At 52.8% G+C, this 19,890-nt stretch overlaps 1 protein-coding gene across 1 annotated transcript in view; it reads right to left on the reverse strand.

The window, feature by feature from the left end:
- LGR6 (leucine rich repeat containing G protein-coupled receptor 6) overlaps positions 1–19,890 on the reverse strand; it is a 172,321-nt gene that overhangs the window by 77,651 nt on the left and 74,780 nt on the right. Inside the window, exons 3-4 of the mRNA XM_036398590.1 lie at positions 18,474–18,545; positions 4,366–4,437 (exon numbers count right to left, since the gene is read on the reverse strand). Coding sequence (XP_036254483.1) covers positions 4,366–4,437; positions 18,474–18,545 — 144 coding nt within the window. The remainder of the gene's footprint in view (positions 1–4,365; positions 4,438–18,473; positions 18,546–19,890) is intronic.

Raw genomic sequence — 19,890 nt, forward strand, 5'->3', positions numbered from 1 at the left:
GTTATCATTCCTTCTTTTTCTATTCTTAGCCGGCCTTCTGATGAAACCTTTTCTTCTATTCTTTTAGTATAGTTTTAATGTAATATATAGTATAAAATAATAAATCAAGCCTTCTGAAACATGGAGTCAGATCCTCGTCTCTTCCATAATCCAAGAACCCCTGTGAACATGGTCACACACTTCTGAAACTTTTGCTTCCAGAAGAGACTGCCCCCCAGCTGGCTGAGGAGTTGGGCCAGCCTCAGGGGCACACATGCAGAGGTGACAGCTGGGGATGTGACTGATCTCCTGTGGCTTCACCCTGAACTCTTGTAAGCACAGACAGAACGGGATGGGTGAGGTGGGATCACTGATGTGACACCTACACAAGTTACTCATGCTTTGCTGCTTGCTTTTTGTTACAGAAATCTTCTCCTGGAGCTCTTCATCTTACTGGCACAGGTTGCCCAGGGAAGCTGTGGCTGCCCTGTCCCTGGGAGTGTTCAAGGCCAGGTTGACAAAGGGCCTGGGGCAATGTGGCCTCGTGGAAAGGGCCCATGGCAGGAGGCTGGAATGAGATAACCTTTAAGGGCCTAAAAGATCTGCTACAGGGGACTGTGCTGTTCCCAATACACTTTATAGATTTCTTTATATTTTTATATGCTCTGCCAGTTCTCAAAAGGGCCTCCCAAAAGGGTGTTAATCAGTCACCTGTGTAAATCTGACAGGACAGGAGGAAATGGCCTCAGGCTGTGCCAGAGGAGGTTCAGGTCGGACATCAGGAAGATTTCCTTCACTGAGAGGGTTTTTAGGCACTGGAAGGGGCTTCCCAGAGAGGTGGTGGAGTGCCCATCCCTGGAGGTGTCCATGGAGTGTCTGCATGTGGCACTGAGTGCTCTGGGCTGGTGACAAGGTGGGGAATGGGCACAGTTGGACTCGATGATCTCAGAGGTCCTTTCCAACAGTAATAATTCTGTGCTCTGATTCTAAAGAAGCCCTGGGCACTCTGTGGCCATGAGAATGTGTATGGAGGCTCACTTGGATGGAGGGGCACTTTAGACCCTCTCCCATGTAAAATTTATTTTCCCAGCAGGAGTTTTCCTTTGAACTCCCTTGCTCCCACTGTGCCTGGTGAATGTGCTGTGGGCCTGGCTAGGAGAGCTGGGAGCATTGGATGGAGCAGCTCTGCAGGCCTGAAGGTGTTGGTGCCTTTCCCATCCTGATCTCAGGTCTGTCAGGCCTAACTGTTTGGGGTCTTTTTAAGGCAGAGGGAAGAGTGGGAGATCACAGTCCCAGTCCCTCCTGTGCTCAATCTGAGTCTGGGATGGGATTCAAAAATAATGAGAGGCTGGGAAAGGATCCTGAGCCTCAGGAAGAGCTGGGGAAGGCACAGAAGATGTGGCTCTGTTACAGGGAAATGAGGTCAGGTATCTTAAAAATGGATGATGAGAAGAGGAGGAGCAAAGGAGCGCAGAGGGGCCAGGCAATGGTGGTTGTGCACTGCAGGGGTGAGGGGCTGAGGGAGCTCTGAGGGGGCAGGAACAGCCCAGACAGGTTTGTGCACAGGAGCAGGGCTGCTCAGGGAAGGCAGGAGGTCCCTGCTAAGTCACCTTGGACCCTGGGTGGGAACCAACCAGCTTGGACAGCTTGTTCTGGGGCAAGGAGGACACAGCTGGCTGCAGCAGCCTCTGGTCACTGTGGCTGCAGCTCTTGTAAGAGTCCTGCTGTGACAGGCATGAGGCATGTCCGAGCCAGACCTGCCCACATGCTCACCCTCTGATTTTATTCCCAGCCTAGTCTCCCTCAGGTTGTCTAAAGCAGTTTATTTCTTCCAAAAATTTGCTTTTACTGTTCAGTTTCTGCAGGAAGAGCACTGGATCCCACTGGCCCTAGCTCCTGACCCAACTTTGGAGACACCTGGGAAAACCACCCTGGGTGAGGTGGCCTCGAGATGCACTAGGAGCAGGTACCTCTGTGCTAATTCACACATGGGATCCTCCCACCCTGCCCCTTAAACAACCCCAGAGTGCTGCAAGTGTCTGCTTGGGGTGGTTTGCATTTCTCAGGTGCCCTGTGGTATTTTGGCAGGGGCTGAGGAGATGGAGCATGTGCACCCAGCCCTAGCCCAGATTGCCCCCCAGCAGTGGGGAATGCCCCAGGACTGGTGGCCAGAGCTGTGGCAGCAGCTGAACCTTCAGAAGCCAAGGCTGGCTCTGCTCTGGTGGCACTGGCTCTCACACAGTGGCAGGGCACAGGAGAGACAGGCTGAGGGGCAAGGGGTGTTCCTGGGGCAGTTCCTGGGGCTGTGATCTGCTGCTGGAACCCCCCCTGGATGCTGAGAATGTCAGACTTTCTGTGCTGCCAGGCACTGACCCCCAGGAGAACACTGCATTGACCTGAGGCCATGGAGAAGCTTCCAAAATGGAATGATGGAACTGGGATTGTGGGTGTGGAGTTTGAGTAGAGGTGTGTGATATCACAGGGTAGGTAATATCATAGGGTATTGCCTCTGTAATATCATAGGGTAGCATATAAAACTTAAGAGTTTAAGGTTTTGGAATACAGTAATATAGATAAAGCAAGATGGAGGTTTTAGGGCAGAGGCTGCTCCTTCTTCATCTTCTCCATGGGTTTGGGTGGTTTTGTGTAATTGGATTAAAAAACCCACATTGCAGGGCATGGGAGGTTGGTTATTGTGTTGAAAGTGAAAATAATTTAGGCGTCATTTCTTAATTGGATATTTCTTCCTTAAAAGACCTTGTAGTGATAGATACGGGGCCATTTTTGTAGCTTGTTACTGAAATACTGCAGAACTCACTGCTTATGAGACTGTAACATGGATAAGGAAAAAATAAGCATCTGAGTCTGAACATGAAATATCATCTCGAGCTCTTTCAATCCTGACCCTGACAAAGGCAGAAAAGAAGCCAAGAACCAGCACACCTTCCATGCCATGCTTCCCTTGAAAGAGAAGTCACTTGGAAAACAACCTGATCTCAAAATCCCTGGAGTGGGGATCTTGACTCTGGCACTGGTGGTGATGTCAACACAATTTAATAATAACCACAACCATGTGCCAATGATGTTTCAACAACAAATGTTTCAAATCTCTTCTGGCAGAAAGAACATTCATATCCTGCACAGCCAACACCCCCATTGCAAATTAATATTTAAATTCGTATTTACAGAAACTCCTACTGAGTACTGAGAGGGCCACACATGAAGAACTGTGCCCAGTTTTGGGGTGCCCAGTGTAAGGAGGATGAGGAGAATGAGACAGATCCAGTGGAGGGCCAGTGGCTGAGCCAGGGTCCCAGGGCATTTCCCCATGAGCAGAGGTGGAAGGAGCAGGGAAGGGGCTGAGAGGAGAGCTGCCAGGGACCTGCAAGCAAAGATGATGGAGCCAAGTCCTTCAGGGTGGTTCCAAGTGATCAAACAAAGAGTAATGGCCACAAATTGCCTTCCAGGAGTTTTAGGTTGGACTTGAGAAAAAGTTTCTTCCCCAGGAAGAGCAGCCCCAGGCTACCAGTGAGAGGGGATCTCTGTGCTTGGAGAGACAGAGCTGCAGCTGCCCCTCTGAGTATTTGGGATAGTCCTGCTCCAAGCAGGAGACTGCCAGAAACTGCTCCCAGCTAACATTTCTGGGACAAAAGGGCTGTAAGACTAGGACTGAAGTTAAGGATTAAGGGATAAGGTCAGATTTTCAGTGGTTCAGCCCAACTCAGAATGCTCTGACAAGCTTCAGCTGTGCTCCCTGCACCAAACACACCTTCCCTAAATCCACTGGCACTCCCAGGGTCTGGTCTCAACTCTGCCCATACTCAGGAAACAGCAGAATTCCAAAGTGGTGTGATTTTTAGGGAACACAGGAGCCCAGACCTGCTGTGGGTACAGGAAAAGCACAATCACAGCCTCAGCTTCTTCCCAGGGCTGAATTGTTAAAGTCTTTAAAGCAGTTCTACCCTGCCACAATTATCCTCCATTTGGGTTAAACAGCCCAACTTGCACTTTGACAGCCCAGACTGTGCTCTGTGCTCGCTGGCAGGTCCTCTCCCCACTGTGGTCCACAGTGCAGAGGACAGAGACTCTTTGGGTGGATATTTTCCAATGTTCCTTGAAATATGCATTGGCTCTGGTGGCCTTTTCATCACAATGCACACATGGGGAGCTGTAATTTCAACATCCTCTTCCAAGACAGTGTTTCTTCCTTGAAAACTGCCCTCCCCTCCCTTCCACTCTAAGTGACAGTAATCTTTGAATAAATTGGAGAAGAAAAGGAAGAAGGAACAGAACATCCTTGACAAAGGAACTAATGACTCAAATGCTGGGAAGCCTGGGGTCCCCAAGGGACTGTGCAGCTCGCAGCATTGATTTTTAATGACTTACAGAGATTGGAGATTTGGAAGATCTCTCAGTGCCTCTGCAGGGATGCGGCTCAGCTGATTGTTCTGCAACATCCTATAATTAGAAAAAAGAAAACTTTGTTAAAAACCCAACAACAACAGCCTGACACGAAATGGAGGATGTTGCTGCTTGTTTCTCAAGTTGTTCTGGGCTCTTGCTGGAAAGCTGGAAAGCACCACTTGGCCAGCCAGGGCTCTTAAAAGGTGGCTGGCAGGTGAGCTGCAGCCCAGTGTGGCCCAGGAGGTGCAGCAGAAGAGCCAAGGAGTGAGTTTGGTGCTGCACAAAGGGGCCTCTGCCCTGCAGATGTGCCTCTGTTACCCCAGACTGACACCAGTGCTCTGAGCCGGGCTGTCCCAGATTTATCCTGGAGTCAGGCAGCCTTTGCCCATGTGTGTTCCCTCAGTGGTTCCCTCCAGAGGGGATGGAAACCAGCCCTGGGCAGCTTTCCTACCCCACTGTGGCACAGCAGGCACAGAGGGTGAGGAGCTGCTCACAGATGTTTGCTCAGGGACCCCACAGCCTTGGCACAGCGGCAGCAGGAACTGGAACTGCTGGGGAAAAAGCCAAACCAGAGGCTGCAGAGAGAGCAGAGAGAGCAGAGAGAGCAGAGAGAGCAGGTGCCTGGGGCTGTTGGGCTGGACAGGCAGGAGCCAGGAGGAGCCCTCAGGGATGGAAGTGAGTGAAGGGCATGGAGGAGGGCAGTGGACATGGGGACACCTACACAGGTGATGGGAAAGGAGGAGACAAAGGGGACAGTGCACCCAGGGTGTGGAAGGGGCTAACAGCAGTCTGTTAGCTAAAGGAGTGAGAAGAAGCTGAGAAGCAAGAAGAAGCTGATAAGGAGCTCTCTCCAAGGCTGCAACCAAGGAGACCAAGAGAAGTGAGAATTGAAGAAAGGTAAGAGAACTTTGCAGCTGGACAAAGTATTTTTAGAAAGTTCGTTGGAGTCACTGTAACTTTTGACCAGTAGTGTTATGTTAATTTATTGTAGTCAGTAGTTAAGGTAGAAGCATAAACAATTAGAAAGTGTATAAAAAGTCAGCCATGTTCAATAATAAAGAGTTGCCATCTGAGACTGCTTGTGGTCTCTGCTTTGTGTCGTGACCGCCTCGACGGCGACACGGGGGTGGGTGTCTGAACTGCTCTAGGGAGGGAGGCAGAGTGAGAACCACACTCCAAGGGCTGTTTCAGACCTGGTCAGACACAACCCTCTCTCACTGACCCACTGGAGCCCCACACATCTGAGTTTACTGCTTGCCATCATCTCAGCATCTTTGCAAAGGCTGTTCCTGACTCTGGACATGCCTCTGTCCTGAACTTTGCTCCTTCCAGAGCTGGGACATCACTGACACATGCTCCCTGGGGCACAGACACATCCCAGCAAGGTAGCTGGGCCTGGGGAAGTGCCTAAAAAAGGAAGGTTTTACATACCTGAGGTTACTCAAAAACCTCCTTAGAGTGATTGGAGATGGCATGAAAAAGGAAATGGTGCTTAGGGTTCTATCATAGTTTACTGACAGTGTCATGGCCTCAGTGGTGAGGGGCAGCCCAAAGAACACGGACCCATTGCAGTGACTGCAGCCTTTCTGCCAAGGATTCAGAGTCTGATGTGGAAGGAAAATTGGAAAGAGACATCCTTTAAAAAAGGAAAGCTTTAGGGCACAAAACTCTTCAACTTCTGGAAGAAAATGGGGACTTATCAGTAAATTATTTGTATGAACACAGAAGAAAGAGCAAGGAAATGAGGAACTGTCAGTAGTAGCTCGTGAAAAATGAGTTGTGCCAAATTTTTTTTTTTCTATACAGGGTAAAAGAGCATAAGAATGGAGAAGAAAGAATAGACACCAGCTACCATGACTTAAGCTTTTCTTTAGTAAAATGTTAAATTTTGACATTCAGTGCAGGGGAGAAGATGTGTTTGGTACAAAAGGGCAGCAGAGAGGCCACACTTAATAAATGGTTCCCTTCCAAATGAAGACCATGATTAAGGACTGACAGCATCTCACCTGGCATTTCTGCCAACAACTTCCACATATGAGGAGAGAGGTTGGTGTGGAAGAGCAGTTGGGAAATGCAGAATTCCACAGGGAAACTGAGGGAAAGGCTCCTGTCCTGGATTGCCAAGCAAATTTGCCATCTGTATGGTAGTTTTTTGTCAGTGGGCAGTTTTCCTTATCTCTTCCACAATCACTCCTCCCTCCAGGGAGACATCTGCTGATAACAGCTATTGAATGTCCCTGCATGGCTGATAAGAACTACAGCATCCCATTGGGAGATGTGAGCCCAGAGGGAGGAGCCAAGCATTCCTACCTGGATATAATCTGGAGATTCTGGAACACCAGCACTGGCTTCTGCACTGGATTGCCCAGAGGAACAGCAGCTGCCTCTGCCCCTGGATCTTCAGAGGCAGAGACTGCACCTTTCTCCAGGATCCCTGCTCCAGCAGAACCAGCCCTGGCACTGCAGGAGGGCTGAGCCACAATTCCAATGGTTCTGCTGCCAACAGCCTGACCCACAGGGTGTCAGGCTGGGTTCTGACTCTGGCACTGTTGCTTTGGTTTACTGCATTGTTTATTTTATCCTTTTATTTTCTTACCTAGTAAAGAACTGTTATTCCCTGCTCCCATAATTTTTGCTTAGAGGCCCCTTAATTTAAAATTCATAGCAATTTGGAGGGGGGGTTTACATTTTCCATTTCAGGGGAGGCTCCTGCCTTCCTTAGCAGACACCTGGCTTTCCAAACCAAGACAGCTCCATAGATGAACAGGGCTAAAAGGATGCACAAATACAGCTGGGCACTGGCTACAGCTCTGCCTGGGCTAGTGGGAATCACAGGAGAGCCAGGGCAGGGCAGAAGTGCTCTTGGGAGAGAACAGATACCCTGGGGGTGACTGCAGGGGGTGTGAGGAGCAGGACTCCAGCTGTGATGCTTCTGCTCCTCCTGATGCTGGGCAGGCTCTGGCCAGGCCACGCTGTCCCACCTGGGCCCTGCCCTGCAGGACACGAGGCAGCAGCAGAGCAGCAGATGACAACAGGCAGAAGGATGGGGAAATGCCAAATCCTCACCTCTGGGGAGCCTAGAATAGAAATTGCAGGGCTGGTAGAAGAGTGGGATGGATGGGGCTCCCCCAGCCATGGCCCCTCCTGCAGCTCCTGTGCTCAGCTGGGCCCAGGGCAGCACAGGGGGCCCCAGTGCTCACAAGGGCCACTCCAAGCCTCTGGCACTCTGGCAGTCACAGCTGCCTGCGCCCTCAGCTCCTCTGCTGTGCCCCTCACAGCACCCTGCCCCTCTCATCTCCCTCTGCCCCTGCCTGGGCATCTTCTCCCCTCCTGCTGGCCCTGCTCAGGCCAAGGGCAGGGGGCAGCGAGCACCAGGAGCTGCCTCTGCTGCACCCAGAGCCCCTTCCCACGGGGGGCACGCTGCCAGGCTGCTGCACCCTCTGCCATGGCTGGCACCCCACAGGACGTGGGGCTGCTGGCAATGGGCCCTGCAGCTCCATAACCATGGGCTGAGCTTCTCCTTCCCAGCTGTGCAAGGGCCCTGGGAGCCCCAGGGATGGATCCCCTGGGTTCTCTGCAGCCCCCTGGGATGGAAACCTCATCCAGGTGGGCAACTGTCCCACAGGGACCAGCACAGCCTCGGGGGCTCCTGCAGAGGCATTTGTTTCTGCAGCCCAGGTGTGCTGGTGTCCTGGGTCCTGCAGCCCAGTGAAGTGAAATAATAATTAATGTTTGTTAAAAATCAAGAAGATACAGAGCTGGACACAGAGAGATACAGAGTGGGGCTTCAGCAAGTGCTTTCAGGGTTTTGCTGGGACAAACATTGAATCTCAGTGGCTCTCTGAAATGTGAGCCTGGTGTTTAGTGTTGGTCATTGGAAGTATCTGAAGTCAGAACTAAAGCAAAGCCCATTGTCACACTTCTGCTGGATCCTGCTGCCTGCCATTTATTACAAGTCCCTCCTCCAACCAGTAAAACAGACTGAGAGACTTTCCAGACCACCATCAGCATGGACTGCTTCCAAAATGAAGCCATTTTGGTGCAGACAAACAATATTTAAGGAAGATGCTTCAGAGACCTCAGAAACCACTGGAGTGGCGGACAATGCTGTTTTTCACAGCAGCAGGGCAGCTAGAGAAGTTTTCAGATGCTGGGACTGGGACAAGAACCAGTGCTTCTTCACATTGCACATAATGAATCCAATAACTCATCATCAGAGCATGACACAGAGAAACCAGAAACCAATTCCAAACAGAGTTTGATAATATTCTAGGGACAGGGCCACCCTGGTATTAAACAAGAAATTCTTCATTGGGCCTCAAGCTCAGGAAAGCTCCAGCTTTTCTTACAGGGAGCTCAGGTTTTAGCAGGAGAAGACATGCTGTGTTTATTCCTGGATGTCCCAGGATGGCTTCTCTTACAGTCTGATATTAAGGACATCCCCCATCAGGCCCTGCTCATTGCACTCAATCCTTACACATCACATTAAACCACCCTTGCATATTACTTATCTGTCATAAACAACATACAACATGATTTTCGGAAAAGCTCAAATAATTGTACCAAAACCTGGTGGAAGATACCGGGTGGATGATCCCACACACCTGCAGGATCACCCTGCTCTCTGTGCCACCTCCTTCCTGGGGTTACAGCTGGTTCCTGGGGCTGCTCCATACCAGGGTGCTACAACAGGAGGATGGCAAAAGGGTTCAGAGGACAGCAGGGCATCTGAAAAGCTGGGACAGGGCTGCTGGGTACCTCTCTGTCTAAGTTGTGGCATTTTGCCCTTTGGTGTGCTGCTCTTGTATAAGAAGGGGGAAGACAATGCAGCAGCTCACTGAGGAGAGCACCTGCAGCATCAAAGGATGGCCAACACATTCTGCTCAAGAGGCCACTGCACATTAATGTCAGCAACACTGAAACAGAGGGAACAACTCTGCAAACAATTCATCTGTCACCTCCTGACTCATGGTCCTAAAAGCCTGGGGCAGACACTGTCCCCTGCCCACATTCCTGCTCCCCTCAGGGTAGGAAGCTGCTTTCCAGGGTGTGGGCAGGGAGGGAGGTGCAGGATCTGTGTGGACCGCAGGCCTGCTGCAGGGTGCCTGCCTGAGGCACTGGCAGTCTGTGAAGCTGGACCTCAGTCCACAAAATCACAGTGACCCCGAGATCCCAGATCACACTGGCCTCAGCCTTTGTCAGCATCTGTCTGTTCCTGCCTCTCCCTCAGCTCGTGCCTTCCAACAAAATCCCTGGATTTCATTGGCTTTCCTACAGCAAGGTGCTGCTTCACAGCAGTCTGGAGAAAACCTTAGAGCTCAAATCCTTCTGGATTTGTTTCTGCAACCAAGGTGTGCTGGGGAGACAAACCCCTGGGTCCTGCAGCCCAGTGAAGTGGAATAATAAGCATGGAGCAATCGTGGTCTAGTCGATGTGATTTCTCAGTTGCTGAGTCTAATTTTTCTTAGAATTTATTCAGGGTGGTGAGGCCCTGGCACAGGTTGCCCAGAGAAGCTGTGGCTGCCCCATCCCTGGAAGTGTCCAAGGCCAGGTTTTGGGCTTGGATCAGCCTGGGCCAGTGGAAGGTGTCCTGGGTGGAATGGGATGGTCCTTAAGCTTGCTTCAAATCCAAACCATTTTGTGATTCTATGACTTTACTGGTTGATGAGCCAACTTCTGGACAAGCTGAGGACACTGATGAGCATGACAAAGACTGCTCAGACCAGCAATGACTCAAGCCCAGGTGTGGATGGAGCACTGTCACCTTGCTTGGCACTGCTGAGGTGGTACCAGGGCTTGCAGACACCAGCAGACACGGACACTCCACCTGCTGCCCACAGCAGTCTGGCTGGAACCAGGATAAATCACAGCTCCTCAGAGGTGGGGTTTCATTTTCAGAAGTAGGAGGATTGTTTGTTGGCAGGGACCGTGCCTGAACGACCAGAAAAATGTTGGGATCGGGTCCCATCACACCGGGATCCTTGCACAAGAGAGCTCAGCAGACACACAGCCCTCAGAGGTACAGGCCTGTGCATGATAAAATGTCCCCATCCTGGGAGGCTGAAGTGACTCAGCCAGCACAGTCAAAGGGCTGTTATTGCTGGAGGCAACTGTGCCTGGAGCCCATGCATGGGGATTAAAGACATTCCAACCTCTGCACGTTCCTTTTCCCTCCCAAAGGGAGCGTCTCTTGGATGGGCCACACCATTCCCTTTGTCTCAAAGCCATTTCTGCACAGCTCAGGGCTGGCCAAGAGCTAGGGGCTGTCTAGGGATTGCTGAAGTGTCCCAAGCCACCTCCAAACCCGCCATCCTGGGACAACTTGACTTTTCTGGTGATGTTGTTTGATGTGTGCTCACACATCAAGTGAGTCAGCACCTGTCCTGGGCCTCAGGAGGTCCTGAGGTCACAGCTCAGGAGGAAAAGAGGAGGAGATGGTGAGGGTAAGTCCCATCCAGGGCATGTGGCATGTGCTGAACAAGGCCACTCCTGTCCAGCCTACCTGTTGATGGAGATGAACCATGGGCAGGGCTGGGGCAGGGTGTGCTGGGAGGGGGTCAGGCAGGGCTGAGTGCACACCCCAGGCTGTGCTGGGCAGAGCTGTGCTCACACCCTGGGCAGTGCAGGACAGTGCTGGGGCAATGCTGGCAGGGCAGAGCTGTGCTGGGCAGTGCCTGGGCAGTGCTCACACCCTGGGCAGTGCTGGGCAGTGCAGGGCAGTGCAGGCACACCCTGGGCAGTGCTCACCCCCCAGGCTGTGCAGGCAGTGCTGGGGCAGCACAGGGTCTGCACACTCCCCCAGGCTGGTTGGGGCTTGCTGAGGAATGGAGTGCCAGGGTGGGCCTGCTGTGGGTGCAGGCTCTGCAGCCAGGAGGATGCACCCAGGCATTTTGCCCTCCACGGTTTGGGGGGAGGTTGTGGTTGCACTTGGAGTCTTTCCCCGTGGAGTTTGGTGTGGGATTCCTTCTTGGCTAGAGAGCCCTGCTGCTGCTGCAGCATGTTCAGCCAGGAGTCAGAGCAGGGGCACTCCTGGCTGTGCAGGGCAGCGTTTGGGGAGGGACACCTGAGCAAGGCTGGGATGTCTGGGAAGCTGTGGCAGCACAAGGCAGCCCATGGCCAGGTGGGATGGGACCTTCCTGGCTGATGGAGCTCCAGCCAGGACACCTGGAGATGAGAAGCATCCAGGCAGCTCATGAGGAGGTCTGGAAGGATGGAGAAGTTTCCAGTTTTCCAGATACTCTCATTAAGCAGCATATTCTGCCACCCTGGAAAGCTCCAAGGCTGGGAGAGCATGGACCCAGGAGCTGATTTCGAAAGGGAAGGAGTTTGCAGAGGGGTCAAAACAGCCTGTGGAGTGGCTTCCAATGATGCTGGCAATGAAGCTTGCACTGAGGAGCATCAGCCCTGTGGAGAGGAGGTGGGTGCACCGTGCTGCAGAGCAGCCCCAGGAGAGCTGCACTCCAAAGTCTCTGCACAGGGCTGGACCTGCCAGTGCAGAAAACCCCTGAGCAGCAGCTCCTGCTGCTGAGCATCCCCCCTGTCAGTCTGCCCTGCCTGAGGGGCCTGAGGAGGCCCCTTGCCCTTGGCTGGCTCCAGGCTCCACGCATGCAGATCCCAGCCCATCCCAGCAGATCGGGGGCACGGTGTTTGGCTGCAGTGGGGCAGCTCAGCTTGGCTCTTCCCGTGCTCCCTTCCAGGTCTCCACACACCTGCTTCTCTGGGTGTACCCCGGCATGGTTTCTGCACAGGCCTATCTTCATGGCCACTTTCCAGGTGGTTTTTGTGCAGTGAAGCAGCCAGAGGAGGCAGAGCCAAGAATCTGCTCCAGGTTCCAGAACTTCTGGGATTCACTCTGAGGGCAGGGAGAGACCATCTGCACAGGCGGGTTGGTGGAGGAATTCCCAGGGTGTTTCCCATCCTTTTTTAAACATAAACTGATTCTCTGGGAAGACTGGGAAAGCACCAGGCCCCTTGACAGCCCAAGAAGCATGTGAGAGTTTACTTGTGGACCTGCACATGATTGCAATTAGCCCTAGGGCTCTAGCACACTGAAATTAAACTAGGAAAATTGTTTCCATCCCCAGATATCAGCCTGCCTCCTCAGGGGACCCCCCTGCCACCAGAGGGAAGATCTTTGACCCTGCTGTGAGTCAGCTCCTGAATTGCCCAGGTTTCAGTTGGTCGTGGCTGGGGGAGCCATTCCCAGCCTGTCACTTGTCAAACCTCAGCCAGCCTGGAACACAGCACCCATATCTACAAACACAACATCCTCAATATCCCTGTGGCCATCTACTCCAAAACCTGCTATTCCTCATGTTCACAAATGGAGATGATGTATTTCCTGACTCATTGCAGCAGCAGATGGAGTGAGAGCCCATGGCAGCACCACATTGCACTGCAGACAGGCCAGGGGAAGCATCAGAGTCTTTGGAAAGTGAAATGCTCCCAGTGATGTGGGGTCTGGTAGTTCCCCTGCTTTGATGGAGCAGGAACTTTGTGAAATAAGAGGTTCATGGGTGGAGCAGTCACTGTGAGCATCCACCCTCCTCCCCTTGTCCTTGAAGGTCTGTGTCCATCCTCAGTCTCCTCTCCTCCAGGTTAAGTGACCTCATGTCGCAGACATCTTTTATGAAAAATCCTTTCCTTAGGATTTTTTCTCCTGAGAAGCTGAGAGGCCTCAAGAACAGAATGCAAACAATGGTTATCTGCTGCTGTGGAATGCAACAGATCTCATATGGTTGTTTCTAATTAATGGCCAATCACAGTCAGCTGGCTCAGACTCTCTGTCCAAGACAGAAACTTTGTTATTCATTCTTTTGCTATTCTTAGCCAGCCTTCTGATGAAATCCTTTCTTCTATTATTTTAGTATAGTTTTCATATAATATATATCACAAAATAATAAATCAAGCCTTCTGAAACATGGAGTCAGATCCTCATCTCTTCCCTCATCCTCAGATCCCTGTGAACACAACCTCATCTGATTCATTGTTCACCACCAGACCCCCAATCCTTCTCGCTGGGCTGCAGGACCCAGGACACCAGCACACCTGGGCTGCAGAAACAAATGCCTCTGCAGGAGCCCCCGAGGCTGTGCTGGTCCCTGTGGGACAGTTGCCCACCTGGATGAGGTTTCCATCCCAGGGGGCTGCAGAGAACCCAGGGGATCCATCCCTGGGGCTCCCAGGGCCCTTGCACAGCTGGGAAGGAGAAGCTCAGCCCATGGTTATGGAGCTGCAGGGCCCATTGCCAGCAGCCCCACGTCCTGTGGGGTGCCAGCCATGGCAGAGGGTGCAGCAGCCTGGCAGCGTGCCCCCCGTGGGAAGGGGCTATGGGTGCAGCAGAGGCAGCTCCTGGTGCTCGCTGCCCCCTGCCCTTGGCCTGAGCAGGGCCAGCAGGAGGGGAGAAGATGCCCAGGCAGGGGCAGAGGGAGATGAGAGGGGCAGGGTGCTGTGAGGGGCACAGCAGAGGAGCTGAGGGCGCAGGCAGCTGTGACTGCCAGAGTGCCAGAGGCTTGGAGTGGCCCTTGTGAGCACTGGGGCCCCCTGTGCTGCCCTGGGCCCAGCTGAGCACAGGAGCTGCAGGAGGGGCCATGGCCGGGGGAGCCCCATCCATCCCACTCTTCTACCAGCCCTGCAATTTCTATTCTAGGCTCCCCAGAGGTGAGGATTTGGCATTTCCCCATCCTTCTGCCTGTTGTCATCTGCTGCTCTGCTGCTGCCTCGTGTCCTGCAGGGCAGGGCCCAGGTGGGACAGCGTGGCCTGGCCAGAGCCTGCCCAGCATCAGGAGGAGCAGAAGCATCACAGCTGGAGTCTCAGGGCATGGGGGTCCCAGCCCAGCAGCCCTTTGCTGGCCAACACCCCCAGGGAAGTTCAGTGTGAAGCCTGAAGGGTGATTTTCCCTCCCTGAGTCCTCTTCTGCTTTGATTTTCAGCAGAGCCAGAATGGTTAAGTATAAACTCAGTGCTTTGCCTCTGCCTAGAGTGAGGAGACAGGACTTTCCTCCATGCTCTAGTCTTTCAATACCTGAGATCCCAGCCTCTCTCTGATCTTTCATGTCTCATGGACTCTTCATGTTCCCATCTCCAGATACCCTCTGGAGAAGGGAATATCTGTGTGGTTTTGGTGGAGATTAAAGTTCACTATCTCTGTTTTTGGTGGAGATTAAAGGGCCAAGCAAAGCACATGGCTGCAGGAATGGTTACACTGGCCCTAGGGGAGCAAGGATTTGGTCTGGCTGGGGAGCAGTGCACTGAGCACCCCATGCCCCATGAGATGCTGTCCTCTCCCAGTGTGGTGCACAGGACGCTGACATAACTGCAGCCCACAGGACATGGACATAACTGAGGCCTGTCTGGTGTCTCCCAGTCCCCTGGAGCTCCCCAGTTCCCTGGCACACTTCTGTGTGCTGCACAAGGCACCAGTTTACACCAGTGTTCAGCTTTAAGGGTTGCACCCTTATCTCTGCAGTACCCACAGTGTCCATAACAACAACACCCTACAAATCACTGCACTCCCCCAGCAGCCCAAACTCCTCCCAATCCTTTAGGTTGAAATTGATATTTGCAGTCTCAGAGCTCAGTCCAGGGAGATCTTGGTGGAGCCAGCTCAGCAGTGGACTCTGACCCTCAGCAGGCTTGGACGGGGTACAGAGAAGTGCAGCAAAGGGAAGAGGGAACTGAGCTGTGGCTGAGGAAGAGGATGAGGGTTTTTGGCCACTCTCAGGGCACAAGGAGCAGGGTGATCCAGCCCCATGGCCTCTCTCCAGGCTCTGCTCTCCAACCCAGGCCACAAGCAGACTGAGGGAATACACTCGTTCCCCCTGACTGCTGGAGAGATGGAGCAGATCCTGCTGAGCTGCTGCAGAGCCACCAGCCCCAGCCAGGTCACTGCTGAGGGACCTTACTCACAACCTGAAGGAAACACAGGGTGGCCTTCACCTGCCTTCTTCAGTACCTTGTGGTTTTCCTCAGTCTTCTCTCAGTAGAGAAATGAGTGAAGTCCCCAGCCTTGCCAAGAGCCCTTCCAATGTGATTAAGCTCAGGGCTCCCAAGATGTGTCCTGGCAACATTTCTAGACCTGTTCCAGCAATTCCCAGGGACCAGTCTGTCTCCATTGTGTCCCTCACTGCTGCCCTTACTCTTACAGTGACAGAGGAACAGATGGGGGTCAATGGCTGCGTTTCCTGGAGGGTGAGGGATCTGCCACTGCTTTCCCCCAAAGACCTCGCTCCAGTGGAGCCCACAGAAACACTGCAGAAAACAATCAGAGCATCTTCTGTAGTGAGAGGACATGGCAGTATCACATTCCACTGCAGACAGGCCAGGAGAACCATCAGAGTCTGGAAAGTGAAATGCTCCCAGTGATGTGGGGTCTGGTAGTGCCCCTGCTTTGATGGAGCAGGAACTTTGTGAAATAAGAGGTTCATGGGTGGAGCAGTCACTGTGAGCATCCACCCTCCTCCCCTGGTGGCTGGGTTACTGCTCTGCACACCCCTGGGGAAGGTTTGGGGTCAGGGAAGTGCCAGAGAACAACAGGGGCATTGAGACTGGACAAGGCCTCAGAAGTCCCTGAGTCCATCATGAACCCAGCACTGTGAGCTCCACCTTTACACCAAGCCCTGAGCAGGCACATGTCCCCCCATGCCAGAGGGATGTGACAGCCCAGATGCCACCCTGGGCACAGCCTGGCTGAGAGCAAGGCAGCTCATCCTGCAGCATGAGGACACCAACCACGGGTCTCACAGCACAGCCTGGAGCTTGCCATGCAACATTTCCAGGTGAAATGCCCTGATCCCTCACTTCTCAAGCTTCTCCATGCAACATTTCCAGGTGAAATGTCCCGATCCCTCACTCCTCAAGCTTCTCCATGCAACATTTCCAGGTGAAATGTCCCGATCCCTCACTCCTCAAGCTTCTCCATGCAACATTTCCAGCTGGAAATGTCCCGATCCCTCACTCCTCAAGCTTCTCCATGCAACATTTCCAGATGAAATGCCCTGATCCCTAACACCTCAAGCTTTCCCCTTACTCCTCAAGCTTCCCCCTCACTCCTCAAGCTTCTCAGTGCAACATTTCCAGCTGGAAGTGCCCTGATCTGCCTCCTCTGCTGGCTCTGGTGAGCCTGTCCCTGCTGGTGCTGCCTGTGGCACTGTCCTGAGGGAGGAGGGCAGAGCTCACCCTCCCCTCCCCATGGAGCTGTGGGCTCTGAAGGGAGGCACTGCTCCAGTAAAGCTGCATTTGCCCTTACCCAGGCCTGACACAAACAGAATTGATCAAAAGCACCTTGAAAAGCTCCCGTCCCCAGAGCAGAAGGCTCCTCTTGTTGAAATTGGGTGGGAGAGCTGCGGTTTTTCCTCAGTTCCTTTGATTTGTTGCCTAATGCAGGGGATGGATAAATCTCTAAGCCCTGAGATTTAGGGCAGGATTCATACTTTACATCTTCAGAAGACGTAGTAAACAGCCTTATACTCTCTAATCCTGGAGCAGGTTTGTACCTGCTCTCTCTGCATAAACTGGACCAGCTACAACAATTTCACATTGTGGCTGAGTTCAAAACATCCCCTTGGGGATGAAATGTTTATTGCAGAAGATTTTTAAGATGGTTCCTCAGGGAGAAAGGGACTCCTCAACATCCTGCACAGACCCTGAGGGCTGTCACATGGACACAAGAACAGAGTGACTCCATGAGCAATGGGACACCTTAGGGAGGTGTGAGTGTAAGTGCCACAGCAGAGCCAGCTCAGCTGAGTGGGGATTCCAAAGTTTCCAGAGATTTGTCCCTCAGACCTTCCCCACTGGGCAGCAGGGGTGGGTGCTGCCTGCAGTGCCATTTATTGAGCAGGGTTAGCCTGCAATGACCTTTATTGAGCAGGGTTAGCCTGCAGTGACATTTATTAAGCAGGGTTAGCCTGCAGTGACATTTATTAAGCAGGGTTAGCCTGCAGTGCCATTTATTGAGCAGGGTTAGCCTGCAGTGCCATTTATTGAGCAGGGTTAGCCTGCAGTGCCATTTATTGAGCAGTGTTACCCTGCAGTGACATTTATTGAGCAGGGTTAGCCTGCAGTGCCATTTATTGAGCAGGGTTAGCCTGCAGTGACATTTATTGGGCAGGGTTAGCAGATCCCTGATGGCTGCAGAGCTCCAGGGTCAAGCTGCCTCCATGGGGGCAGGCTTGGATCCCTCAGGTCACACTGCCCAAGGATTCCACCTTCCCCAGGTCACTCCAGAGGCCTGCAGAGGCCTCCTGCGCTGTGAAGGGGTTTGTGGTGAGGGCAGCTGACCTGGACAGAGCAAGGGCCCCTTTCCCAGGTACCTGGATCTTTGAGTTGCTCCAACCCAGCCCAGGCACAGCAGCAGAGCAGAAGGGACCAGTTTGGGGTCTGGACTCCACATCTGGGGGACACCACTTGAGGGGGGTTTGGTGAGTTTTATGCAAAATGTGAACCTCTGCAGATTCTCCCAGGGCACATTGTGGGCACACTGTGCCCTGGGGGGACCTGCTCAGTCAGTGGGGTGGGACACAGCTCCCCATTGAGGGGGGACACAGCTCCCCATTGGGGGGACACAGCTCCTCACTGGGGGGGACACAGATCCTCATTGGGGGGGGACACAGCTCCTCATTGGGGGGGACACAGCTCCTCACTGGGGTGGGACACAGCTCCCCATTGAGGGGGGACACAGCTCCTCATTGGGGGGACACAGCTCCCCATTGAGGGGGGACACAGCTCCTCATTGGGGGGGACACAGATCCTCATTGGGGGGGGACACAGCTCCTCATTGGGGGGTACACAGCTCCCCACTGGGGTGGGACACAGCTCCCATTGAGGGGGGACACAGCTCCTCATTGGGGTGGGACACAGCTCCCATTGAGAGGGGACACAGCTCCCCATTGAGAGGGGACACAGCTCCCCATTGAGAGGGGACACAGCTCCCCATTCACCAAGGGCAGGTTTGCCAGGATGGGTTGAACACCTGACCCCACACCTTGAAGCTTTGCATCCCTCAGGATGGCTGCAGGTCCCTGCTCATGGCCAGGGGCTGGGGAGGGCAGGGACAGGGATTGCTCTGCAGAGACAAACCAGTTACTTACAGGATCTTCAGGCTGTAGAGGCCAGAGAAAGCTTCCCCAGGGATCCTGGAGATCTGGTTTCCAGAGAGGCGCCTGCAGTGGAAAGAAGAGGCAGTCATGTGTCAGCGTCCCTGTGGTGACATTCCCTGTCTGCAGAGGCCTCATAACCCCTCCATCCTGCACTGTCCCCTCCAGGGGAGGCTGCAGCACCTGCAAGCTGAGCCACAACCCTGAGCTGGGCATCATCCCCTCACACTGCCTGAGGAACAGCAAAGGAAATCCCAGCTCTGCCAGACCTGAATCCAGCATTTTCAGCATCCAGAGACAGCTCATGGCTCAAACCCATTTCCTGGATAGACACAGGTCCCCAGCACAGAAATTACAGCACAGCCCACAAACCCTGCTCCATGCCAGGCCTTGGCAGAGAGACTGGAGCAGGGCAGAGCTGTTTCTGCTCATGGATTTAGGACTGTCCCTAAATCCTGGCTGGTGAATGAGGGCCAAGGGATGGGAGAGGAAGCAAAGAGCAGCATCACAATGGGAAATGGGACATATCTGGGACATAGAGCAAAGAGCAGGAGAGAACATTCAGAACTTACTGAAAGAATTTATTGAAGGAAACCTGTGGGATTTGCCATTGTACAGCTTCACCTGATCTTAGAACTCAAAATTTAACAAGGCCCAGAGCAGGCTGGGGAATTAAAAGGTATTTGCATTTTTCACTGCCATTAGAAACTGGATCACTGTTACCATCAGGACTATGGTGGGGGCATGTGGTTGAGCCAGGATTGAAGTCCAGGACTTCTGAATCTAGGCTTGACTTAGAGAAGAGGTGACTTTTCTCTTTCTCCTCCTGTTTCGCCCATGAGGACAAATATGGATGAAGTCCCAGCACCCATCAGCCAGAAATCACAAAGAAGGGTTCAACAACCTGATTAAGACCCTAAATTGCCACTAAAATTGGGCAAGAAACTTGTCTACTTGACTTGGAGTGGAATGTTGCATCTTCAAAACAGAGACAGTGAACATCATTTGTGACCAGGCTCATCTTCACTCTCACAGAAAGTCCAAACCAGGCCCAAGAGGTTGAGCATAGACCTGGCAAAGATATTTATTAAAGTTTTGTTTCTTTTTAGGCATTTTGTAGGGGAAGGAGACAGGTGTGGAGGCTGAGCAGTGCAATCCTGGCGGGAAGCAGAGAGCAGGGGAACTCTTGGGTTCTCTAGCTGCTCACAGTGACCCTGAGATGTGTTGGAAAGTCTCTTTTCCCAGCCCAGTGGTTGAAGAAGGAGTCAGAACTCTTAATTTCTCAGTCTCAAGGTTGCTTATTGTATCTTATCTAGAAAATTCTTTCTCCTGTCTAGCTGAGGTCTGTTCAGCAAGACAGACAGAGGCACTCTGCCTGCCCCAGGGCAGTGTTATCTTTTTATACTAAAAA

This window comes from Molothrus ater, chromosome 25, assembly GCF_012460135.2.
Source record: "Molothrus ater isolate BHLD 08-10-18 breed brown headed cowbird chromosome 25, BPBGC_Mater_1.1, whole genome shotgun sequence".
Classification (NCBI taxonomy): domain Eukaryota; kingdom Metazoa; phylum Chordata; class Aves; order Passeriformes; family Icteridae; genus Molothrus; species Molothrus ater.